This window comes from Neovison vison, chromosome 6 (genome assembly GCF_020171115.1).
Source record: "Neovison vison isolate M4711 chromosome 6, ASM_NN_V1, whole genome shotgun sequence".
Lineage (NCBI taxonomy): Eukaryota > Metazoa > Chordata > Mammalia > Carnivora > Mustelidae > Neogale > Neogale vison.
This window is the reverse complement of record NC_058096.1, coordinates 193739556-193766322: the sequence shown is the minus strand read 5'-3', so window position 1 is coordinate 193766322 and position 26767 is coordinate 193739556. Positions and strand designations below refer to the sequence as shown.

Sequence of the window (26767 nt, the reverse complement as noted above, 5' to 3'; positions counted from 1 at the left end):
AGCATTTCATCTCTAAAATGGGATAATAGTAGTCTCTACATCATAGGTACTTTTAAATGAGGATTAAATGGATTCAAATATGACAACCACTTTAACAAGTGGCCCATAGTGAAGTCATATGGGTTGTTATTATGGTTATTATTATCTTTTTGATCTTTTACATTGAAGTATAGTCAATATACAATGTTACATTAGTTTCAGGCATATAACATAGTGACTCAACAAGTTTATATGTTATGTCACACTCACCACAGTGTAGCTACCATCTGTCAGCATACAATGCTATTATAATACCATTGACTATATTCCTAATGCTCTGCTTTTTATCCCAGGATTTCTTCATTCCCTAACTGGAAGCCTGTATCTTCCACTCCCCTACACCTATTTTTTGCCCATCTCCTACCCCCTCTCCACTGGCAACCACCAGTTTGTTCTCTGTATTTATGGGTCCATTTCTGCTTTTTATTTATTCATTTGTTCCATCTTTGAGACTTCACAGATAAGTGAAATCATAGAGTATTTGTCTTTTTCTATCAGACTTATTTCACTTAGAATAACATTCTCTAGGTCCATCCATGTTGTAGCACATGTCAAGATCTCATTCTTTTTTATACCTAAGTAATATTCTCAAGAGTGTCCATGTACACACCCCCCAGCACATCTTCATTATCCTTTCATCTATCAATGGACACTTAGGTTGCTTCTATACCTTGGCTACTTGGCTACTGTAAATAATGCTGCACTGAACAAAGGGGTGCAGAGATCTTTTCAAATTAGTGTTTTTGTTTTCTTTGGGTAAATACCCAGTAGTGGATTTACTGGATCATATCGTATTTTTCTGTTTAATTTTTTGAGGAACCTCCACACTGCTTTCCGAAGTGACGGCATCAGTTTACATTCTCCACAACAGTGCATGAGCATTCCTTTTCCTCCATGATCTCACCAACTCTTACAAGCCAGCGTGTCTCAGAGTGTTCACTGCAGGGGGTGCCCTAGTGGGGTGACTAGAGCTAAGGTGAGGTCCTGGCTGAGTTGCTCCATGCAGGGCACGACATGACCTGGAACCCAGGTCTTTGGGTGACTGGAACCAAGGAGGGCATGGACTGGGGTTCCTGGAGCATTCCACCCAGGGGGTGCCCTCGAGGGGGTTGGAGGAGGGGCTGGGGCAGATGTGGGCATGGGCTATCAGGTTCTGGAGCACTGTGCGCTGGGGTGCCTGAGCAAGCCGCCCAGAACTCAAGTGGTGTGGCCACAGAGTATTCTGGTGTGCTCTGTACCTGTGTCGCAGCTGCTAGAGCTTTAGTGAGCACCAACCAGAGATACCTGGGTATACAGAGGACTGGGGCCACCTTGCGGGGGGGCCAATGGTGCTGGCGTGGGCTAGGGGCCCTGTGCTTGCTGAGGCAACAAGCGTGCTATGGCTTCCAGACCCCTGCTCCTGTCACATGTAAGGGGTGTGAACCCACGGCTCACCAGCCTCTCTGACCCAGAGTTCCACCGGCTCCCCGGCCAGCTGATGGCTTTCTAGGAAGAGTCCCTTTGTATTCTCATTGTTCTTTTTTTTTTTTTTAAATTTATTTTTTATTTATTTTCAGCATAGCAGTATTCATTATTTTTGCACCACACCCAGTGTTCCATGCAATCCGTGCCCTCTCCAATACCCACCACCTGGTACCCCGACCTCCCACCCTCCGCCCCTTCAAAACCCTCAGATTGTTTTTCAGAGTCCATAGTCTCTCATGGTTCACCTCCCCTTCCAATTTCCCCTAACTCATTGCTCTTTTAAACTGCAGGTTTTGGGGCACCTGGGTGGCTCAGGTGGTTAAGCTTCTGCCTTTGGCTCAGGTCAAGATCTCAGGGTCCTGGGATCAAGCCCCACATTGGGCTCTGTGCTCAGCCGGGGCCCTGCTTCACTCCACCCCCACCGCCTGCTTCTCTGCCCACTTGTGATCTCTCTCTCTCTGTCAAATAAATAAATAAGTAAAATATTAAAAAAAAATAAAAAAATAAACTGTGGCTTTTTTCCTGTGCCCTCCGGGTCCATCAGTAGGTCTCTCCCGTCTGCGGTTGGCAGCTTTGGGTGTGTAAGTCCCTTTAGTCACCCTGTCCCTGTTGCTTATGGTTTGTGTGGTCTCTTCAGCTTTGGTCATACATAAGCTATTCAGTCAGCCCTCAGTTCTTCCTCAGGAGGAACTGCTCCATAAATAAGTGCAGATTTGGTTTGTCCCTGTGGAGGAGGTGAGCTCAGGGTCTTTCCACATCGTCACCCTGGACCAAAACCCCACCGTGGTTGTTACTGTTAAGTGCAAAGTACAAGGCATGAGGTCTGACACATGTTAACCACGATTTATATTTCATTCTATCCTCTCAAGGATACTCGCCACACTTGAAAATGAACAAGGACGGGGTATAAGTATGTATTTAATGTCTCCCTTCCTGAAATGTGAACTCCATTAGGGCTGTGCCCTTCGTGTTCCCCACAATGTCATGCACTTCTCCTATAGAGCCTGGCACTTCGAAAGCAAATGAATAAGGAAGGTAGGCATCATATTCAGTCCATCTTGTAGACTGAAAACCAAGACTTCAGAGTTTGATAACTCAAACTGTCTGATGACAAAGGTTTTTTTGTTTGTTTGTTTGTTTGTTTCCTTCACCCTGGTTCCTTCCTTCCCTAAGGGTCTTGCCTGCCTGGTGCAGAACCTCTTCTGTCTGCTGGAGAACTGCTGGTTGTTTTGCTGGTGCTGCCTGCACCCTGGGACCAAGCCATCCATTAAGAACAGTTTACTGTTGCTCCAGTGCCCACCATGTGGACGTATACACAAGTTACATGGTTCTGGGGTATAATACAAGGTGGTGAAATTGCTCCTTCATATTCATGAAGAGGAAACATCTGACATTTTTGAGCTGTGTCCTGGCCACACTTCAGAAGGTGCATAAATATCTTTCCAGAGACAGAACAAATGTTCACTCCCCTGTCAGATTTCAGGAAATGCCCTTGTTAGCCAGGAGACAGCAGTGCTTGGGGGACATCTCATTGCCTCCTGCTTCATCACAAAGCCTTCCTCAGGGAGGAGAGATGTCCAAAAGGTGGTCTCCATCTACTGCCAAATTAATGATCTAATTTAAAAAAGAAGGAGGGCTGAGGATCTGCTTCTCTGTGCCTGGAAACTAACTGGTACTCAGTTGAGACCTTAGAGTTCATTTAAAAAATCAATTGTAGAAAAAGAGTTTCAACTAAATCCTCAGGCTTTATAAGCCTTAATGAAATAAAGAATTTTCCTGAAAATCTATAATGTTTAATGCAGACAGATTCTCCATCTACCTGATATATTGTATCTCAGATACAGGTCCAGGTCTCAAAGAATATCAGAGTTTCAAGGCAAAGAGAGGAAGTTTCTGTATTGAGGCAGGAGCTATAAATCATGGTCCCAGGCCAGTTCTACTACTAACTTGCTGTATGACCTTGGATAAGTCACCTCCCCTCTCTGGTTCTCCAGTTTCTTATTGTACATGAAGAGAATTGAACTAAAAAAAAAAAAAAGACAAAAAATGGAGGTTGCCCTTTTGGTTGTAATAGTTATAGTCTTCATGATCACATCCATCCTCCTTTCTTTGGGCACTCACTAGGGAGAAGGCACTGTGCCAGGTGCCAGTGATATAGTGGTAAGCAAAGAGATGTGGATCCAGGCTTCATGCCTCCATGACATCATCCTAATAATTCCATAGAACTATTACAATCTGGGACAAGTGTTTACAAGGGAAAGTACATGGGACCATGGGTGTCTATAGCAAGGAATCTATTCCAGTATAGAGTAAGGAAAGCTTTCCTGGAGGAAAATGATATGTAAATGATGGGTAGGTAAAAAAAGAAAGGGTATTTCAAAGAGAAGGAACAATATATGTAAAGACCCTGAGCGTCTGAGGAAATAGGCAGAGCCATCGTGTCTGTGGCAGTGAGGAGTGGAGTGTGACCAATGGCAGGAAGGAGATGAATGGTTGAAGGTATGGGAGGCCACATTAAGGATACTGGTCTTCATCTGAAGGACACTGGGAAGCCACTGAAGGTTTTAAGCAGGGACATGGCATGATCAAGTTCAGATTCTCTGGCTTTAAAGTGGAAAAGGGGGCTAAGAGAATAGGTAGGAGGCCAGGTCAGGGGGCATTTGCAGGAGCACCAATGAGTGATGATGATGGTGGGGATGGAAAAGGGTTAATTCTATGTTGTCAGCACTAATGAACATCAGTGACTTAAAACATTTGATCAACACCTATACTCTCCTCCCATCTGTCCTTATCAGTGTCCCACAAACCTGGAGCAGGCCCCTCTTATAAGCTCTTAACACCATATTCCTTTCCCCTAAAGTCCTTCCACAGCTGCCATTTGTCTCTGTGACTATTTGGTTAATATCTGAGCTCAGCTAGACTGTAAGTCCCAGGAAGGCAGGAGTTACATCTATTTTTTTCCCCCAATCCTTTTTCTGAGTGCCTAAGACAGTGCCTGGCACATAGTTGGTGCTGTGTTAAGAATGAGTGAATGAACAACATGAACAAAGTAGCTGTCTCAGAGCAGAGACCCTATTGAGATTATATCTGGAGGGGAGCAAGAAGGTGAAGGGAAAATAAGCAAGTACATCATACCAGTCCCTTGAAACAATGGACAGAGGCTAGGTTTTTCAAGGGACAATAGGAGTAAGAAATGAGGTTGCTGGACATTGCTCCTAGCTGGCATCCATAACTGACTGGGTGACCCATTGATGCTGCACACATCATCTGCTTCACATAGACCCTTCTTTGTATAAAGAGCTACTCAACAAATATCTATTCAACCACTAGTGGATGACCTAGTCACTTAACTTCTGGAACCCTCACCCTCCTTTGCTGTCACATGGGATTAATCCAGCCAGCCTTCTTTGACAAAGATCAAACTGAAAGGAGTTGGAAAAACAGAGGGCTTCATCTGTCCAGAGATAAGATATGACTGTCAGGCTCCAGAATAAGGGGAGATGAGTAGAATGACAGGAGCATGAGGAAGGAGGCTGGAGACTGAGGAGACAACAAAGATGAAGTGCCAAACAGGAGACAACGCAGCCACGGGGAGAGAAAGTGGCAGCAGAAAACTAATTTTCCAGGCACATCATCTGTCTTAGCTTTTCGGTCTGTCAGAGGGGAAGTGTCAGCAGGGTCTGGGCGAGCCTCACTCTGTAGCGAATATGGCACCTGAGTACCGATGTGCTTGGGTGTCTCTAAAACCACCCCGGAAACCCATTTGTAGTGGGAGCTGTAGCTGGTGTTTCTGTTTCCTGTTTTGTTTTTTGGTGGCTATTGCAAGAGACGTCAACCCCAGGCACAGTTCTATGCAGTACAACCATAAATCCTTCCTGCTGCTCTGCCAACTTCCCAGACAGGTCATAATGGGAGATGGAAGATAAACAAACAAATACAGAATGGCGAAGGGCAGTCAATTCAGTGACTTGACCTCATCCATCAATCGTTCCCTCTATTGCCAGAGTCAAGCAACCTCAAGGTTGTTTTAGAAACACGAACATACATATCAGTATTTAATGACTGTACAGGGTACAGGGTAAAGCTGGCCCAGCTCCCACTTTTTGATCCTTTCCCGCTCTACAAAAGCATGTCATTCTGACATAAATAAGAAAATTACCTAGAACTTAGAGTAAATAAGGTTAAAAACACCCACAACAACTTGGTTGCTGCTAATGAATGGTACACAGGTACTGGGAAGAGTAGACTTTGGTATCAGACAGCCCAGAATTCAAGTCCCAACCCTACCAGTTGCTGGTTTTGTCACCTGACCAAGTTACTTAGTCTTTCTGGGGTCTGGCTACCCCATCTTTCAAATGGGAATCCTAACAACACCCCTATGTAGGATTTAGATGAGGATTCACTGAACCAATGCAAATCAATTGGTGAGCATATAAATGGCACTGGGTAAATGGGACAGCCACAAGTAGAAGAATGAAACTGGACCACTTTCTTACACCATACAGAAAGATAGACTCAAAATGGATGTTAAGACCTAAATTTAAGACAGAAATCCATCAAAATCCTAAAGGAGAACACAGGCAGCAACCTCTTTGACCTCAGCTGCAGCAACTTCTTGCTAGACACGTCTCCAAAGCCAGGGAAACAAAAGCAAAAGATGAACTATTGTGACTTCACCAAGAAAAAAAGTTCTTTCACAGCAAAAGAACCAGCCAACAAAGCTAAAACTCCAGCATACAGGAAATGATATTTGCAAATGACATCAGATAAATGGCTAGTATCCAAGATCTATAAGGAACTTACCAAACTCAGCAGCCAAAAATCAAACAATCCAGTCAAGAAATGGGGAGAAGACATGAACAGACACTTCTCCAAAGAAGACATTACAAATGGCCAACAGACACATTAAAAAATGCTCCATATCACTTGGCATCAGGGAAATGCAAATCAAAACCACACTAAGATACCAGCTTATACAGTCAGGATGGCTAAAATTAACAAGTCAGGAAACAACAAATGGCAAGGATACAGAGAAAGGGAAAGTCTCTTATACTGTTGATGGGAATGCAAGCTGTAGAGCCACTGTGGAAAAGAGTATCGTGGTTCCTCAAGAAGTTAAAAATAGCATCACCCCACCTGCACCCCAATATTCATAGCAGCAATGTCCACAATGGCCAAAGTGTGGAAAGAGCTGAGATGTCCACTGATAGATAAATAGAAGATATGATTATACACACACACACTGGAATATTACTCAGCCATCAGAGATGATGAATACTTTCCATTTACATTGATGAGGATGGAACTGGAGGGTATTATGCTGAGCTAAATAAGTCAATCATAGAAAGACGATTATCATATAGTTTCACTTATATGTGAAATATAAGAAACAGGGCAGAGGACCATAAGGGAAAGGAGGGACAAGAGAATGGGAAGTCACGGGGTTGGGGGGGTGGGGGACCATAAGAGACTCTTAGCTGTAGGAAACAAACTGAGGGTTGCAGGAGGGGAGATAGGTGGGGAGGGTGGGAGAATTGGGGGATGGGCCTTAAGGAGGGCATGTGATGTGATGAGCACTTAGTGTTATACACAACTGATAAATTATTGAACACTATATCTGAAACTAAAGATGTACTACAAGTTGGTTAATTGAATTTAAATTTTAAAAAATTGCTGAACATAGTGTCTGTAATGGTGCTTATTACATTTACTACTGAATGTAATAAAATTCAGCTATTATTTTTATTTTTAATTTAAAAATATTTTTTATAAACATATAATGTATTATTAGCCCCAGGTGTACAGGTCTATGAATTGCCAGGCTTACACACTTCACAGCTCTCACCATAGTACATACCCTCCCCAATGTCCATAATCTCACCACTCTTTCCCTACACCCCTCCCCCTGGCCACCCTCAGTTTATTTTGTGACATTAAGAGTCTCTTTTGGTTTGTCTCCCTCCTGATCCCATCTTATTTCATTTATTCTTTTCTTACCCCCCCCTTACCCCTCCCCCCCACCAGTTGCATCTCCATTTCCTCATATCAGGGAGATCATATGATAGTTGTCCTTCTCTGATTGACTTATTTCGCTAAGCCTAATACCCTCTAGGTTCCATCCATGTCATCGCAAATGGCAAGATTTCATTCTTTTGATGGCTGCATAGTATTCCATTGTATATATATACCACATCCTCTTTATCCATTCATCTGCTGATGGACATTTAGGTTCTTTTCGTAGTTTGGCTATTGTGGACATTGCTGCTATAAACATTCGGGTGCACATGCCCCTTCAGATCACTACATTTGTATCTTTAGGGTAAATACCCAGTAGTGCAATTGCTGGGTTGTAAGATAGCTCTATTTTCAACCTTTTGAGGAACCTCCATGCTGTTTTCCAGAGTGGTTGCACCTAGCTATTATTTTTAAATAGAATATCATGCAGCTATGAAAAAAGATAATATTTTTTCATTAGAACCAAAAGGTGTCCTGATAGACTGTCAAAGCAGATAACTAATGGTAGAGGTACAGTGAAGTTGGGGGATAGGAGCATGACCCTGGATTGAGAATAGTACAGGTAGTAAAACTGATGAGAATATGTCCTAACTGTGACTTTGCAGGGGTAGGAAAGAAACTGAAACCTACTGTGCTAAGTGAAACAAGTGGGTTAGTAGTATTTTTTTGTTATTCTCCTGATAATGTTAATTTAGAAATCAAATAGCTATCTTTATGTGTATAGACACTTTAAAGATACCTGAAAAGATACATACTAACATTTAGTAGTGGTTGTCTGGAGTGACGGAATTATAGGTGGTTTTTCCAACCATGTGCTTTAGATTTTTTCTAAAATCATCTTCTATATCATCTATTTTTTATATTTACAATTTTTTATATTTATAATTTCTATAGTACATATTTATCATTTTAATGTTATGTTTTACTTTACAATCACTTAAAACACCTCTCCCTACATGGAAAAATTACAAATTTTACCTTCACTGAGTCAAGGAGCATGTCCGTTTCTAAAATAAAATGCACCTTTGGGTTCAAAAGATACCTTTCACCAAAAGTAAAAGAACTTGGGGCAAATTTTAGAAGAGATCTGGGACTTTAGAAGAAGTAGGCAGTGGTAGGTTAGCAGCAAAAGCAGTTCCATACATTTCCTATTTCTCTACCGTGGCCCCCAGCCTTGACCTTGTACCTCCCCTACCCCAAACCCAGGCCTTGAGTGTAGGGAGTGGCTTGATTCTATGAATTTTCAACTCTTTCCTACTGTTTCTATGCAGCAAATGTGAATAAGCACCATCCTCCCCCTCGAAACTAATATATTTATGATGGCACTTTCCAGGTGCCAAATTTAGGGTGAAGGAGTGAGTGTGTGTGTGTGTGTGTGTGTGTGTGTATGTGTGTGTGTGTGTAATTTAATCCTGACCACAATCATGCAGGAAGATCCTTGTACAGACAAAGTAACTGAGGCTCAGCCTTGGTTGTGGTCCCACAGCCAGTGCACAGCAGAGCTAGAACTCAACCCCACATCTTGCAGGCACAACATACCCTCCTGAACCACTCTGACCCCTGTCACTTCCTTCCTTGCTCCACTTTCCCCACGAGAACAAGTTTACCATGGGTAGTCACTCTTCTCCTAGGGAAACATCTGTTTTAAAGCCACCAAGGAGTTAAAATGGTTTTGCTTATTAGAAAAAATATATATAGCTTCATTTTAGAAATATAACCAGATATGAACTGACTTCTACTTCACTTAGATTAAAAAAAAAAAAAAGTCAGTCATAAAGACTGAATACGCTCTGTCATCCAGTGTGAAGACATCTGCAGCTTATGCCTGCCAATGGTCCTTCCCCTTCTAATCACAGTGCCTCAATCTGAGAACGTCTTTGCCACAGCACACATTCTCAGCGAGACTGTCAGTCATGGGAATATGTCCTTCACCATGTGGTGGGTTGTAACCTCAGGTCAGCTGGTAAGACTTCTCCTTGTGGGGATCAGATTCACAGATTCAGGGTGAGATGGCCTCAGAACGGAATGGGGTTGGAGGAGAGTCATACCAGCGATGCAGTATCTACTATATCCTGCTGCCTGGCTTTGGGGGGTTAAGCTGCTCAGTTTTCTTCTTTTCTGTAGCTTGGTTATTTCCTTTAATAACTTATTGCTGTTGTTATTGTTTTTGTACTGCTGCTGCGGTTGCTATATTGCTGTTATATTATTATCATTATTATGGCTTAATTTAACCAGTTGTCAGTTCATGTTTTGTTTTGTTTTGTTTTTGTTTTTTAATTTTTTAAAATTAACACATAATGTATTATTTGTTTCAGGGATACATTAGTCTTACACAATTCACAGCAATTGCCATAGGACATACCCTCCCCAATGTCTATCCCCCAGCTACCCCATCTCTGCCACCTGTCTCCCCTCCACAAACCTCAATTTCTTTCCTGAGATTAAGAGTCTCTTATGGTTTGTCACCCTCTCTGGTTTTGTCTTGTTTCATTTTTCCCTCCCTTCCCCTATGATCCTCTATCTTGTTTCTCAAATACCTCATATCAGTGAGATCACATGATAATTGTCTTTCTCTAATTGACTTATTTCATTTAGCATAATACTGTCTAGTTCCATCCACATTGTTGCAAATGGCAAGATTGGGGGTTATGATGGCTGCATAATATTCCATTGTATATATGTACCACATCTTCTTTATCCATTCATCTGTTGATGGACATCTAGGCTCTTTCCATAGTTTGACTATTGTGGACATTGCTGCTATAAACATTCGGGTGCATGTGCCCCTTCAGATCACTACATTTGTATCTTTAGTGTAAATACCAGGCTGGTTTGAGGTTTGCAAATTCTTTTAATTTTTGTTTGTCCTGGAAGTTTTTTATTTCTCCTTCTATTTTCAATGACAGCCTAGATGGATATAGTATTCTTGGCTGCACATTTTTCTCGTTTAGTGCTCTGACTATATCATGCTAGTCTTTTCTGGCCTGCCAGATCACTGTGGATAGGTTTGCTGTGAATCTAATATTTCTACCATTGTATGTTACAAACCTCTTGTCCCTAGCTGCTTTCAGGATTTTCTCTTTGTCTCTGAGGCTTGTAAGTTTTACTATTAGATGACATGGTGTTGACCTATTTTTATTGACTTTGAGGTTCACTGTGCCTCTTGGATTTTGATTCCTGTTTCCTCCCCCAAATTAGGGAAGTTCACCACTATAAATTGTTCCAATATACCTTCTCCACCCCCCACCACACTTCTTCTGGGATCTCAGTTGCTCTAAATTGTTTCATCTTATGATATCACTTATTCCTTGAATTCTCCCCTCGTGGTCTAGTAGTTGTTTGTCTTTTTCTCAGCTTCTTCTTTTTATTTTTTTTTAAGATTTTATTTATTTATTTGTCAGAGAGAGAGAGCGTGCACAGGCAGATAGAGAGGCAGAGGGAGAAGCAGGCTCCCTGTGGAGCAAGGAGCCCGATATGGGACTCAACCCCAGGATGCTGGGATCATGACCTGAGCCGAAGGCAGCCGCTTAACCAACTGAGCCACCCAGGCGTCCCTTTTTCTCAGCTTCTTTATTCTCCATCATTTGGTCTTCTGTATCACTAATTCTCTCTTCTGCCTCATTCATTCTAGCAGTAAGAGCCTCCATTTTGTATTGTACCTCATGAATAGCAGTTTTGATTTCAACTTGGTTAGATTTTAGTTCTTTGATTTCTCCAGAGATTCTCTAGTATCTTCTATGCTTTTTTTGAGCCTACCTAATATATTTATAATCATCATTCTGAACTCTAGTTCTGTTATCTTACTCATGTCCATATTGACGGTCCCTGGCTTTCATTATTGCCTCTTGTTCTCTTTTGAGGGGTGAGTTTTCTGCTTTATCATTTTGTCCAGTGAAGAAGAGATGCATGAGAAAACAGAATGCTAAAAGGGTAACAATGATGCCAGAAAAATATACACTAAACAAATCGGAAGAGGTCCAAAAATAGGGCTAGAAGAAAAGAAAAAAATATGATCAGTCTGTAAACAGAAGAGTCACACACTTGATTTTGGGTATATTTTGGTCTGTTAGAGGAAACTGTCTCCCAAAATATTAAAGAAAGAAAAAACATATATATACACAAAAATAAGGGTAAATATGATGGAAGGGATGGAATAGAACTATAAAGATGAAAATTTAAAAAGATTTTTAAAAAGGAATTGATAAGTTGGCTGAAAAAGAAAGAAAAAAATTTTTTAAAAAAAGGAGGAGAGAATGATCAGGCAGGAGACTAGAACAAAGCAACACACCAGATTTAGGGTATATTTTAGTCTGTTAGAAGAAACTGTATCCCAAAATTTCAAAATTTCAAAGAAAGGAAAACTTATAATATATACCAAAAATAAATGAAATACAATGTGAAATACAATGAAGGGATATTATATGACTATAAAAATGAAAATTAAAAGGTATTGGTAAGATGATGGTTAAAATAGGAAAGAGGAAAAACTCAAAAAAATAGAAAAAGAAAAAAAAATAAAATTTTAAAAATTTAGTTTTTAAATACTAAAGAATCATGAGAAAAAAGCGCCATGAATTCTATGCGCTGTCCCCTAGTGCTAGAGTTTTGCAGTACTCATGGTCTTGGCTGGATGTTCTTGCTGATGTTCCGGGGGAGAGGCCTCTTGCAGTGATTCTCAAATGTCTTTGCCTGAGGTGGAATTGCACTGCCCTTGCCAGGGGCCATGCAAAGTAATCTGCTTGGGTTCGCTCTTGGGAGCTTTTGTTTCCTGAACACCTTCCCTCGTAGAGCTCTGGAGGCCGGGAATCAAAATGGCAGCCTCCCAATCTCTGGCCTGGAGGAGCTGAGAGCTCAGGGCCCCACTTCTCAGTGCGCCCTCGGAGAAAAGCAATCAATCCCTCCTGTCTCCCTGGTCTCTGGTAGCACTCCGTGCTCACCCAGCCTGTGACCAAGTGTTTCTATCTCTGGTGCATGACCGCGTTTGGAGTCTCCAAACCCTGCAGATTCCTGTAGAGCCCTCCATGCCGCTCCACCCAATGAGGCAAGAGGGGGTCTCCCCAGATCTGCCACTGGTGGGGTCCCTGCCTGAAAAGCAGTGGCCCGACTGTGCTGTGGATCATAGTTTAAGGAAACCAAAGGCTGAGCGCCCCCACCTTGGCTCTGTCTCTGCAGCTGGCTTCCCCCCTCCAATACCTGGGAGCTCTGCCACACTCAGATACCTCCCCATCTTTCTGTGACCCCACAGGACCTGAGACCACACTGTCCCCACAAGGGCTGCACCCCTGCTGAGCCTCTGGAGCGATGTTTCTCCGTGGAGCAGACTTCTAAAATCTTCTAACGGTCTGATTTTGTGCTCCACTACTCTATCCCCTCCCGCCCTGGTCTATTTTCCCATATATCACCTCAGATTCACTTCCCCACATGTCCTACCTTCCAGAAAGTGGTCGCTTTTCTGTTCACAGAATTGCTGCTCTTCTTCTCTTCTCTCTCCTGTTGAGTTTGTAGGTGTTCAAAATGGTTTGATAACTCTCTAGCTGAACTCCGGGGACCCGAGGATATTAGGTTCCTACTCCTCTGCCATCTTGCTCCTCCCCCACTTGGTCAGTTCTTGTTGTTAGCAACTACAAAATTCTGTTTTATAACAGCAAAGTTAATTTCAAAAAACCAGGAGGGTATGTGCTATGGTGAGTGCTGTGAAGTGTGTAAGCCTGATGATTCCCAGACCTGTACCCCTGGGGCAAATAATATATTATATATTAATTTTTTTAAAAAAAATCTTTCATAAATAAATAAATAAATAGATATTATTTTAAAACAAAAACAAAGCCAGCTAGGACTTTGCTAGATATTAGATAAGAACAAAATAAACTGAAACAAACTGAATCAGAGCAGTTTCACCAGCGAAGCCTAGATATCAGCTGAGGCATTCTAAAATGGGTGTCTGTACACCTTCTGCCTCATTCTATATCCCCACTTCCCACCAACCCCCCATGTTTCCTTCCAGGCAAGCTCCAAGTGAGAGAAGTTTTGTAGATCTTTTCTATCCACCTCTTTTCTCTGATGCCAGGACTGGCATGCAAAAGAACCAAAATGGAGCAGGGAGATGGGGAGTGAGGGTGAGAAGGCAGGGTGGGATGGCTTATGTTTCAGACATTTGTTTCAAAAGCACTGAGAGTTAGGGAAGGTGTGGGGGCCCCGTAGACATGGATTAGGTCTCTGCCATCTCAAGACTGTAGCTGTGGGAATGGGATGTCACTTGGTCAGATCTCCCAGATCTCCGAGCACCCACTTCAGCACCCAGCCCTCAAAGCCAGGATGCAAGAGATTAAAGGATTAATCTGCTTCCCTGCTTGATCGGCTTTGACCATCAGGGCCACCAGGAAGGGATAAAATAAACTCCCGCTACCCTGGCCCCCGCTCAGGTCCCATGCCCAAGTGGCTTGATGCTAATGCTGGCCAGCGGGGTTCCAACGGGCGGGGCGGGCCCAGGTGGAAAAAGAACAGAGCCTACTTATTCCTTTTATCTAAAAAAATTTTCTTTACTACTCTAGGATGTTGAAAAAACATTATTGCTTTGGAAAAACAAAGTCGATGCCTGAAACAACTTTTTCTAGTAGAGTCATCTCAGAACTTTTCGAGAAAAAGTTGTTTAAAAATATTACCATTAGCAAACTGGGATGTGAAGGTGTGGTGTGGTGGAGTGGAATGTGTGTGTGTGTGTGTGTGTGTGTGTGTATGTATGTAAGAGACAGAGAGAGGGAGAGAGAGAGAGAGAGATTGAACATGTATGTAGAAGGATATCCATTGGTTTTGCCTGCTCAGCAAATACATCCCCTTCTTCTGGTATAAAGCACCCTGATTTCTTAATGAGAAATCACTGCACTCTCACTACAGAGGGTTCCAGTATGGCTGGGCCTGCTCACCGCACCCAGAGGTGGTATCTGTCCTAGCCTTGATCCCCTGGTCTAGTTCATCCTCCATCCATGGTGAATGGCTCCAGAAAGGACACGTGACCCATGCCAGCCCAGCCAAGTGACCTAGGGCCTTTTGCTGGGATTCTCCACAAAGAGTATTCTCTTCACCCCAGCAGTGGCCAAGCTGGTAGGGCATGGCCTGAATCCGTCAGGTTCTTCCCCAGGCAGAGAACCAACACAGAGAAGAACAAAGTTGAGGGGTGGGGAGAAAGATACCCATCCTGCTGATATCTCTGGAGTCTATGAACCCAGCCACAGCTAAAACCAGTTCTATTCCTGGCCTCTTAAGTTGCTTGAGCAAATAAATCTCATTTTTGGCTTAAGCCAGTTTGACCGAGGTGTCTGTCACTTGTAATCCAAAGAGACTTGAACAAGACCAGTACTGACCAGGAAGCAATTAGATCCTGGAGGAGGATGGAGAAAGAAACCCTAGCTTCTCCACTGCCCAAGGATGAAGGGAGAGGGAAAAAGGGAGGGGTAATGAACTTGGAGCTCTCCCAAGGAGAGTGTTAATCTTGATCCTTTGACTAAGGACCTTTGCTTCAGAGGATTAGATTTCCCAGAAGCAGGCATCCCAAGAATCTAAAGTTTACTAGTGAACACAGTAAATAATTTAGCCACATTATTTCCTTGTGACTCAAATCTTAATATTAACTACTCAATGATTTCACAATGCCCGTATTCACACCAAACTAGAAAGAAGCTCTTACCAACAAACTAGCTGCTATAGAAAAAAAAATATCAGGATCACTATAGATATAATGGTAATTTCCAGAGACTCATTAGCACAGTGAAGACTATTAATTTTCAAAGTTAATTAATAGGTAGAAATGGCACTTTCTTTTAATTTATGTCATTAGTCAATGAGCTTTCTAATTAAGATTTGCAATCTATAAATTTATAAATTGGTGAATAACTCTAAACATGGAAAATTATTGGTGAGCGTCTGCCTGGACTGAACTGGCTTCAGAACTTGAAAAAAAGGGGAGAACTAATTTCATTCCCCGGCGGTTTCTCAACAAAATCTTTAGTTAAATATATTCAAGTTATTCATTGCCATGCCATCATCATGGTTCTGAATCTCATTTCCACTTTCTGTTAAATTCAAGTGGAATATTGTATCACATCAGATAAACAAGTTTGATCCTTAATGGCAATATCAATACTATTTGTAAAATGAAAACAAAAAGCTTACATTTGACAAATATAAAAATAAACCACACTTCTAAAACAAACACAAATAGAAATTTCATTGAAATGAGTCTGCGGCTGGACCTAGCAAACATCACAGAGACAAAGGCTGTTTACTATTAAACACTAATTAGCAAACCAGTCAATAGTATTTGCACAAGATCTAATTGCAGTCTTACTCTACTCTCTCCATGAAAAGAGCCAAGTACTTCAGCAAGTGGGAAGGAGAGTGTTACTGAATCAATTAACTAATATTTTTAAAGCATCTATTGAGGATTGGAGTGCCCAATGTGTTTGGAAGACCAGTGAAGTGGGAGCAGCAATCTTTTTGTTTTGAGATAATTTGCTACCTAATAATTAAAAACAGAAAGAAAGAAAACCAGTGAAGCGATCCTATGGGGGAAAAAAAAATCAGAGTTTGTTGGATTCCCTTACATTTATTTTAGTTTATTTTTATTACTTTGAGTTGCATATGGCAGGATGCCGTGAGATTTTCAATGCGTGGGGCTGGTTTCTAATGGTTTTAATCTAGCCTTGACAATGGGTATAACATTGGGGCATAGCATTCCAAATACAGAGAATATCTGGTTCACATGAAAAAAGATGAATATAAAGTAAAATGTCTTTTCAAACCATAAGAGAGAGACTCTTAATCTCACAAAACAAACTGAGGGTTGCCGGGGGGCAGTGGGTGGTAGGGAGGGGATGGTTGGGTGATGGACATTGGGGAGGGTATGTGCTATGATGAGTGCTGTGAAGTGTATAAACCTGGTGATTCACAGACCTGTACCCCTGGGGCTAATAATACATTATATATTAATTTAAAAGAATTGGGGCACCTGGGTGGAAGCCTCTGTCTTCAGCTCAGGTCATGATCCCAGGTTTCTGGGATCGAGTCCCGCATCATGTTCTCTGCTCAGCCGGGAGCCTACTTCCCCCTCTGTCTCTGCCTGCCTCTCTGTCTACTTGTGATCTCTGTCTGTCAAATAAATAAGTAAATAAATAAATAATTTTAAAATTATTTTTTAAAAGAAAAAAAGCAAAAAAAGTCTTCTTTTTAAAGTAAAATGTCTTTTAATGACCATATAATAACTTTAAAAATATGCACATCAAGTTAACATGGCCCAAAGGAAGGTATGGCATAGCCACCTAATTAATAATGTATAAAGAACAGCCAAAGTGTACATTATGGAAGAATAATTATAAAATTTAAATATACTAATTCCAAATCACTTTCCTGATAAATAGACCTCTGAGGTCTAGAGGTGAAAGTTCACTTGGGATATATGTTCAGGATATATTCTCTCACTTACAGATTTTCTCTTGAGAAGAGTACTAGACCTCGAATGCTGTTCTCATTTATAGAAAAGAACTCACAGCACCACTGTAACACAAAGAACAAGAAGCTAGTGAAGGCACCCTCCTGGGAGATGTGAACATCCTTTAGAAAGGGTATAGTTGTTTGAGGGCAAGCTCCCAACTCAGTTCAAATCTTCGCTTGTGGCATTTAACAGTTGTGTGACTTTGAGTAATTGACCTAACGCCCCCCCACCCTTTTTTTTTGACCTAACCTTTTCTGAGCCTCAGTTGCTTTACTGGTAAAACGGAAATAGTATCAGGACCTTGCTCATGAGACTGTTGTACAGATGAAACAAGAAATAATACATGGGGTTATAGACATTGGAGAAGATGTGTACTATGGTAAGTGCTGTGAAGTGTGTAAACCTGGCAATTCACAGACCTGTACCCCTGGGGCAAATAATACGTTATATGTTTATAAAAAAATAAAAAAATATAAAAAAAAAGAAATCATACATAAAGCAAGCAATGTGCCAAGTGCTTTGCATATAAATTTCTTTTTTAGTTGGTAAACAAGGGGCTTCGATTTCGTTTTCTCCACACAAAATGCTGTTATTTCTTAAAACTGTAACCAGTCACCAACCCTTTTGTCGTGGCAGGGATGGTCCTGTAGGAGGCTAAGGCTGTTGTTCCCACTGAACAGTAGTCTGGAAATTCTGGGCTTCAGGATTGAGCAGTCTTGACATTCTTCTGCATGGTGAGACTTACCTCATAGTAACTCTGGACGGCATTCATGAAGGCTTCGTCAGCCACGATCTGGGTCTCCCCATTGAGGAAAGCCTGAAACCGGTCCTTGACTGTCTGCAGCTGCTGTTTGCTGATCTGTAAGGAACAGAGGAAGAGGGAACAGTGAGGACTTGTTCTAGGCAAGGATCGTGGCTACATGGAATATGCCAGGCCCACTGGTGTGCTGGAGCTGAATTGTTCAGGCATGCAGAAAATGATTGTTAAATTTGCAGGAGTTTTGTGAGGTGGTTGTTTACTAAAAAATAATATAAATTCCAGTTAAATAAATTACTTTGAAAACAAGGGTAACACATACTCAAAATTCATTGCTTCCTGATTATTTTAGCGTTATCTGTACTTTTGAAGTTACCAACATCTATTGTATTTGTATAGTGGAAATGATACACAACGGGTGCAACCATATACCTCCTCCCAACTCCACATTTGGTGACATCTTACTGGAAACTAGGTATCCGTCAGGATGGGAGCATTTACAGCAATAAAATTGGCAAGTGCTACAAGTCTGGTATTTTTGTTTTTTAGTTTTTTTTTTTTTTTCATGAGAGATGGTTGTTGAACACGCCATAACATGGGCCCCTCAGGTGGTCTGAAATATCCTGCTTCGCAAAACTCTAGTCATCAAAACAGTATGGTTTTAGCATATAAACAGTCCCCTAGAGATAAACCCATGAGTACACAGGCAATGATAACTGACAAGGGCTCCAAGATACTCAGTGGGAAAAGGATACACTACTCAATAAACAATGTTGGAGAACTAAGTATTCACATGCAAGAGAATGAAATCAGACCCCTATCTAATACCACTCACAAAAACTAACTTAAGTGAATTAAAGACTTAAATATAAGACACCCAACGTAAAACTATTGGAAGAAAACATAGGGGGAAACCTCCTTGACATGGGTCTTGGGAATGAATTTTTGGATACAACCTCAAAAGCTCAAGCAACACCAGCAAAAACCAAATGGGACTACATCCCTACAATAATCACAGCAAGAGAAACAAAAAGTAAAATGAGAAGGCAATTTACGGAATGGGAGAAAGTATTTGTAAACCATTTACCTGGTAAGGGGTTAATACCCAAAATATATAAGGATCTCATATAACAGCAAAAAAAATAAAATCCAATAAAAAATGAGCAGAGGACTTGATATTTTTCCAAAGAAAACATACAGATGGTACACAGAAGGATACACAAGATCACTTCTCAGGGAAATGCAAATCAAACCCACAATGAAATATCACCTCATACCTGTTCAAATGGTTATCATTTAAAACAAAACAAAACAAAACTAGAGATAAATGCCAGCAAGGTTGTAAAGAAAATGGAACCCTTGTTCCATCCTCTTGGTAGCAATGTAAATTGGTGCAGCCACTATGGAAAACAGTACAGAGTTTCCTCAAAAAATTAAAAATAGAAGTACTATATGATTTAGCAATTCCACTTGGTGGAATATATCCCAAGGAAAGGAAAACACTACCTGAAAGAAATAGCAGCACTCCGGGGCACCTGGGTGGCTCAGTGGGTTAAGCCTCTGCCTTCTGCTCAGGTCCTGATCTCAGGGTCCTGGGATCAAGCCCTACATTGGGTTCTCCACTCAATGGGGAGCCTGCGTGCCCCGTCTCTCTCTGCCTGCCTCTCTGCCTACTCGTGATCTCTCTCTGTGTGCCAAATAAATAAATAAATAAAAAGAAATAGCAGCGCCCCTATGTTCAGTGCAGCATTATTCACAATAGCTGAGACATGGAAATAACCTAAGTGACCATTGATGGATGAATGGATAAAGAAAATGTGGCACACACACACATGTACTCATACATGCTTATTACTCAGCCAAAAAAAAAGGAAATCCTGCCATTTTTGACAACATGGATGAACCTAAAAGGTATTAAGCGAAATGAAATGTTAGAAGGAGAAAGACGAATACTGCATATTCTCACTCACATGTGGACTCTAAAAAAATGTTAAACTTCTAGAAACAGAGAGTAGAATGGTAGTTGTCAAGGCCTGAGGAGTGGGGGGAATGGGGAGATGTTGAACAAGGCATACAAAATTTTAACTTGAAGATGTAAGTTCTGAGAATATAGAGTATAGCGTGGTGACTAAAATTAACAGTACTGTATTATATGCTGGAAAGTTGTTAAGAGAGTAGATTCCACAGCCCTTTCTACTTGTTACTTATGACTCCGTTTGTTAGATGATATGTCTCTCTTGTTATTTGCTCATCGATGTTTCCCCAGGGCCAAGTTTACGCCTTATGTGAGACAGGCACTCCATAAGCTCTTGTTGAATAAATGAGTGCAGTATATGAAAAAGAAATTATTTTTGAATATCCTTTAATCTGTTCTGACTTATATAAAAAGAAAGTCATCTAAAAACTTTGTTTTTACTATTATTTATACTTTATAAACTTTATACATTATATATTATTTATATATAATATATAATACATATATATTATTTATACTTTATAAACCAATCATGGGATGCTGTGTCTGAGAACCACTATTGTAGAAGAAAGGGTAAGAAGAACATTCTGGTCCCAGTTCTATCAGCCATTGTGTCATCTTGGAAAAGCTACATTCTCTGAATTGGCCAGAGGGTTAAAACCCCTTCTAGAATAGGGCTGGGTTTAAATAAATAAATGTGATTTCATCCTTAGGTTTCTCGCTTGGAAAACGGTGATAATTCTAATTACTGCCTTGGCATACTTACAGCTATTTGATAACAGGAAATGGTTCTTTTTAAAAATTATGCGTTTCTATATACATTTAATGTGCTGTCATCATTAGAATCAATACAAGTCATGCTAGGAGAAAATAATGTTTAGCGCTATAGGAGGCTGAAGCCTGGATTCAGTTTGGACTCAATCAGGAAACAAAGTAGAGTTTTGAGAATGAACAGAGATGGGAGGTGAGGTGCTTTAGCTAATTTTGTAACTTCAGGAAAAGTGGGACTAGTCAGGGGCAGATATAAAAGAGGTAGGTTTTTGCCAGATTGATATTTGTCACGTTCTACCAGAGCCCCATTGTCTAAGGCTAACCACATGTATAATTTTACATTTTCTGGAAGTCACATTTTAAAAAGTAAAAAGAAATAAATGAATTAAATATTAATATACTTTGCTAAAGCAAAAATATTATTTCAACATATAATTAGTACATGAATGATTAACGAGCTATTTTACATTCTTCCCTTGTGCTGTATCATCGAAATCTGGTGTTATTTTACACCCACAGTACACCGCAGTTCAGAATCACCACAGTGCCAGTGTCCAAGAGCCACATGTGGCTGGTGGCTACCACGTTGGACAGCCACGCCTAGAGCACGGAATGAACTCACTATTAAGCCAGCCAAGCAGGATTTCCCAGTCAGACCCAGAGATCCTGGTATCATTGGAGTTATACAGAAAAATTATAGTTATTTGTATGCATTTGAAAACATTGCAACTGAATTCCTAGGGACCAGTTGATTTTCTCATAAAAATGGCACCATAACATAAATTTCTCAGAAGCAGCTCAGCCTCAACTGGCCTAAATCACAAATCCTTACAGTACAGTAAGTACCAACCGAGGCGTCTCACAGAATTTTCATTCAGAATTCCTTCCAGGGCCGGAATCAACTCTGCATGAGGGGGGCCTGGGTCGAGGCAATGGAGCAGGAGAGGAAGTGCCCACCAACGTGCCTTGCTTTTGCTTAAATCTCAAGTAACTGAAATGAAAGTAAGTGCACACCCCTGAATGATGAGGATTGATTGTTGACCCAAGCCAGATCCATTATCACTCTAACCTTGGTTAAATAACCAGAGTGCTCAGCTCGTCAAGAAACATTTACAGAGCATGTGGCCTGCCTGGCCCTACCCAGCGCCCTGCGGTTTCAGCGGTCCACAAAACAACTCAACCTCTGATCTCCCAGGCCAGGGCAGGACAACGGAGAGTCCAGAGAAATAAAGGAGTGTCCTCAGGCACACACCTCAAAGTCTAGATGGAGAGGAAAAAAATGATAGTATAGAACGCTTAAAAGGAGAAGGCCTTCGGGAGCATTAAGGTCAGTCAGATTCAGAGAACACCCATCGTGAAGCCCCAGAAAACAGCTCCTACCTCCACAGACACCTCAGGCTCCCTGCGAGAGAGGCAGGGGCACAGATTGCAGATTCCAGAGACAGAGCTATGCTTGTGTCGGGGTTTTAATGCCTGCCAGTCCACGTCTACTATTTTTCTCGCCCCTAATTAAACCAGCAAAGCATCTGGAGTCACCGCACTCACTGCATCTCACTGGGCAAATGATTACCCTCTCTATCCCTCAGTTTTTCATCTGTGAAAGAGGGCCAATGCTGACCTCACAGGATTGTTACAAAAATTAACTAGCGATAAGTGAAATATTCACTACAAAACCTGGCGCAGCACAAAGGACCAGTAAACAGTAGCTGCTGTGATCTGTGATGATGACTCCGCAGCTCTGAGGCCTTACGCATTCTGTTCCCCCCAGCAAGCATGCCTGTTGGAAGATTCCAGATGTGTGCTCCAAACCCAGCCTGCTTGTTCCTTCCCAGACCTCTCTGGGTGGGGCTGTATTTTAGTCACAGTCCTAAGGGTACATGGGTCATACTGCCAAGCAGAAGTTCATTTAGATGCCAGGGCTCAGAGGCAGGGTCGGAAGACAGGAGTTGGGAACAAAGCCTTGAGGTCAAAGAGATGTGGGTTCAAATCCTGATGAGAATACGCATTTCCGAGGGTAACCTTTGGCAAACCAATTTCCCCACGCCTTGGTTCTTCATGTACAAAATAGGTATTATAGGAACTGCTCCCAGGGTTGCTGGAAAGATAAAAAGAACATGGGGGGATGTGCCTAAAGATCTTAGCACGCTGCCTGGCACAGAAGAGTCGTCAAATGGTACAGGGCAGACTGTAAACTAAATGGCTTTGAGGCCCACACGGTGTAGCCACTGCCTACTGCCAGCTTTGTTGGGCCTCACTCTGCTCTCCACCTACTACGCTCCAGCCGCCCTGGCCTCTGTTCTCTTTCTCCAGTGTACCCCAGCATTTCTTCCCTGAGAGCCTTTGCACTCGCCATTCCCCCTGCCTGGGACGCTCTTCCCCACCTCCCCATGGCTACCACCTATTCCCCCAACCTGCTCTGCGGGCTCAGCCTAACTAGCCTCTCACAGGAAAGTCTTCGCTGACTGCTTTTTCTACAGTATTGCTTCCCAAAGTTGATGTCTAGCACACTTCCCTGGACCCCATGCAATGGCCTTACATCCATTACCACAGTCAGCAACTAACTTCTTGAAGATACATTTATTTAGTTGAATTACACATGCATATGGGAAAATATACGTCATAAGCACAGAGCCTGAGAAATCTTTGCCAACTGAACTTTCTAATAGAATCAATTCTCCGATCAAGACGAAGAACATGACCTGGACCCCAGAAGCTCCCACATGTCCCCCACATCATTGCCCCTCTCCAAAGGTGACCACCAGCCCGACTTCAATCAGCACAGATGAATTTTGCTTGGTTTTGAACTTGACGGGAGTGCAGTCATGCATTATGAAGTTCTGCCATGTGGCTGAGGGTAGCAATAGTCTGTTTGTCCTCATTGCTAACTATTCCACTGCTTATTACTGTCCTATTCAGGGACATTTGGACCTTATTTGTTTTAAAATGCTTGCTTTTTCATTTTCGTTTCCTCTCTCCCCGTAAGAACACGTTTCACATGTACAAGACCCACTTCAGTCTTGTTTATTGCCGTGCTTCTAGTGCCTGGCATGTAATGGGCTCTAACCAAATATTTGTTGAATGAATGCACGAGCTTATCAAGTGTTGAATGGATACCAGGCACCAGGTTAGGCTCTGGAGATATGAAATGACCATGGCACAATCTTAGCTCTCAGTTTCCCTACACTGAGGTCAGGGAGTCCGGGATCACATCTTCCCTTTGACGCCTTAACATCCTTCTGGCCACTCTGTGAGTGAATGAAAATCTCACTTAGGAGCTCACATACATAGCCAGTGTAAGAACTAATCTGCGGGTTTGTGTCTGGTTTAAACTTAACCGACCTAGATAGAAGAGAACACTGAAGGTGACCTTGCATGAACACACCGAAATAATTGGTCCAGAGAAAACGACAGGACAATTCTAAATAGACTCGACAGGCTTCTCTGGGCCATTTACAAACAGAACTCTCCCAAAATAGAAGTCCATCTCAAAGCACTCAATACGTAGCAAAGCCACTTGTGCATCAGATCAGAATTCAGAATTGAAGTAATGAGCTCCAAGAGCAGAAATCCTGAGAAGATGAAAGGTAATGATGACAGAGGAAAGAGCTGCGGCAGCTCTGCGGGCACCACGCCAGCATTCTCGGTTCGGTCCACCTCATTAAGCGGGGCCTGAAGATTCCCATTGTGTTTCAGGCAGTTCGTAAGGTCCTGCACGTTCTGGAGAAGCACGGCCTGGGATATAACCGGAAGAGAAACCTGCAGGTCTAGGGGCTGGTCTCCAGAGAGGCAATGAGGAAGTTCCAGCAAGCATAGGCCAGATCCTGGCTTTAACACAAGTCTTTGGGCAAGTAGCTGAGTTTGGTTTTCTCCTCAGTAAAGAGGAAATATAAAGATCTACCTTACAGGGTTTTTGTGAGGACCAGGTGAGAGATCATGTACATCAGGCAGATAGCACAGCACCTGGCATACAGTCAGGATTTGACTAATAAAAACAATGATAAGAAGTATTATTGGTTTTTTTAAGATTTTTTATTTATTTATTTGATAGAGAGAGATCACAAGTAGGTGGGGCGGGGTGGGGGGAAGCAGGCCCCCCACCTAGCAGAGAGCCCAATGTGGGGCTCCATCCCAGGACCCTGGGATCTTGACCTGAGCTGAAGGCAGAAGGCTTTAACTTACTGAGCCACCCAGGCGCCCCAAGAAGTATTATTATTATGATGGTGATTTGCCTTTTTCCTTTCATTGAACTTCTTCCTCAATGCCTTTTTCCGCCTTTGTTTTTTCAGTCTTTGGAAGTTTCTCTGATGAGGTTTTCTTTGTCCCCTCTTCCTCCATCCTTCCATTTGAGAGGCTGAAAAACCAAATACTCTTTTCCCATCTCCCTTCCCGCTATAGGTCGACATGCAACAGGGCCAGACAGCTACTCAGGGTCTTCTGGAAAAATTTTTGAATAAAATCCTTATAAAAAGCAAAGTGTTGCTGATATAACCCTTTCCTTAGGCCAAGAGCATCATGGAGATGTTGGCCCTTATGTTTTTGAGGGGTTGAGCACATGTTTATAAACACCTACCTCTGCCCTGATAATACAAGAAAAAAACAAGTCTTTTTTTTTTTTTTTTTTTTTTTAAAGTTCAGATCATTGTGTGTTTCCTTTTACTTGCATCCAAAAGCTTTCCCAGTAGCTACCTGAGGCTTTCTCTGGGCATAAAAGAAAGTATTCATACTAATGTGTGTTTCCTTTACTATGCCTCATATCAATATCAACTATATTATAAAAGAGGGAGAAGCAATATTTACCCTAAAAGAATGGATCTCAAATGGTAGCGCTCTAAGCATAGGCAGTAGGTAGTAGAAAGTTGTTCTGGAGCATAAGGAGATGTTCCAGTTATACCCATAACCAAAGTCCAGCCCTAACGTATAAAGTTGGCATTGTACGTTACACTCTAATAAATAACATGAGCTACGCTTTTCCTTTTTTAAAAAATGAAGTATAGGGACGCCTGGGTGGCGCAGTTGGTTGGACGACTGCCTCCGGCTCAGGGCGTGATCCTGGAGTCCCCCGGGATTGAGTCCCACATCAGGCTCCCAGCTCCATGGGGAGTCTGCTTCTCCCTCTGACCTTCTCCTCGCTCATGCTCTCTCTCACTGTCTCTCTCTCTCAAATAAATAAAATAAAATCTTAAAAAAAAAATTTAAAAAAAAATGAAGTATAGTTCACACACAATGTTATTTTAGTTTCAAGTGTATAATATAGTGATTCAACAACTCAGTTTCCAATGCTGGGCTCACCACAGGTGTAGCTACCATCGGTCACGATACAACACTGTAACAATACCATTGACTATATTCCCTATGTTGTACCTTTTATCCCCTGACTTATTCATTCCATAACTGGAAGCTTGTATCTTTTACTCCCCTTCACTCCCCTCTGGCAACCATCAGTTTGTTCTATTTATGGCTCTGTTTCTGCTTCTTTTATTTGTTTGTTCTTTTTTTCTTTTATCTTTCTTCTTTTTTTTTTTTTTTTGAAGATTCTACATATCAGTGAGATCATGTGGTATTTATCTTTCTCTGTGTGCTTTTTCTTTTTAAGGGAGAAATCATTATTTGAGAGAAAAGTAGTTTTCAAAACTCTACTTCATTATAGAAAGCTGTAGGAACATTAAGTCAACAAGTGCTCTGAAAACCATAACTTAGCCTAGAGAGGTGAGAGCAACATTTATTTAATTTTCTTTCTTTGAAGGTTATAAAAAACTTAAATTTATACTGGTCCATTAATTTTATTAAAAAATAAAGTAACCTCTTCTTACAAGCGGATTAAAATACTGTCTGTCCTAAATGAAGTCTTGATTCCAGGAAATCTAGAAGTTGTGTCATCCTAACCAAATATTTGCTTATTTACATAAAATTCTTTTCACTTTCTATATTATGGGCATTTGCATAATGCATTCTGAAAAAGGTATTTTAAGTAAGTTTCATTCATTTGGCTTGAGCAAAAAGAAATCCATCTGAAAGCTTTCATCATGGGAAACTATCACTGAATAATTCTGAAGTGGACGTTGAAGGAGCAAAAGTACTAAAGGTGGGGGAGGTTATAATAATCTATAACCTGGAACTTCTCTTTGCAACACGGTTTCCCCAAACTCAGCCATTCAGGTAACACCCTCTCCATATACCAGCCATACTATGATTTACTTTATATTTTGTCTTGAATATATTGCAAGTCATGTTTTTTTAAACTGACACTTGTTCTAAGGAA

The 26767-nt window shown here is 41.6% G+C and overlaps 1 protein-coding gene across 25 annotated transcripts in view; it reads right to left on the bottom strand.

The window, feature by feature from the left end:
• The window catches only part of CADPS (calcium dependent secretion activator), a 472977-nt gene that overhangs the window by 349693 nt on the left and 96517 nt on the right, over window positions 1-26767 (bottom strand). For 23 of the 25 annotated variants that reach the window (XM_044253251.1, XM_044253242.1, XM_044253245.1 and 20 more), the window contains exon 2: window positions 17751-17864. In XM_044253251.1, the coding sequence (XP_044109186.1) occupies window positions 17751-17864 (114 nt within the window). Of the gene's footprint in view, window positions 1-12948; window positions 12965-17750; window positions 17865-21888; window positions 22002-26767 lie in introns of those variants that run through there. The other 2 variants (XM_044253267.1, XM_044253266.1) reach the window with 2 other exon arrangements.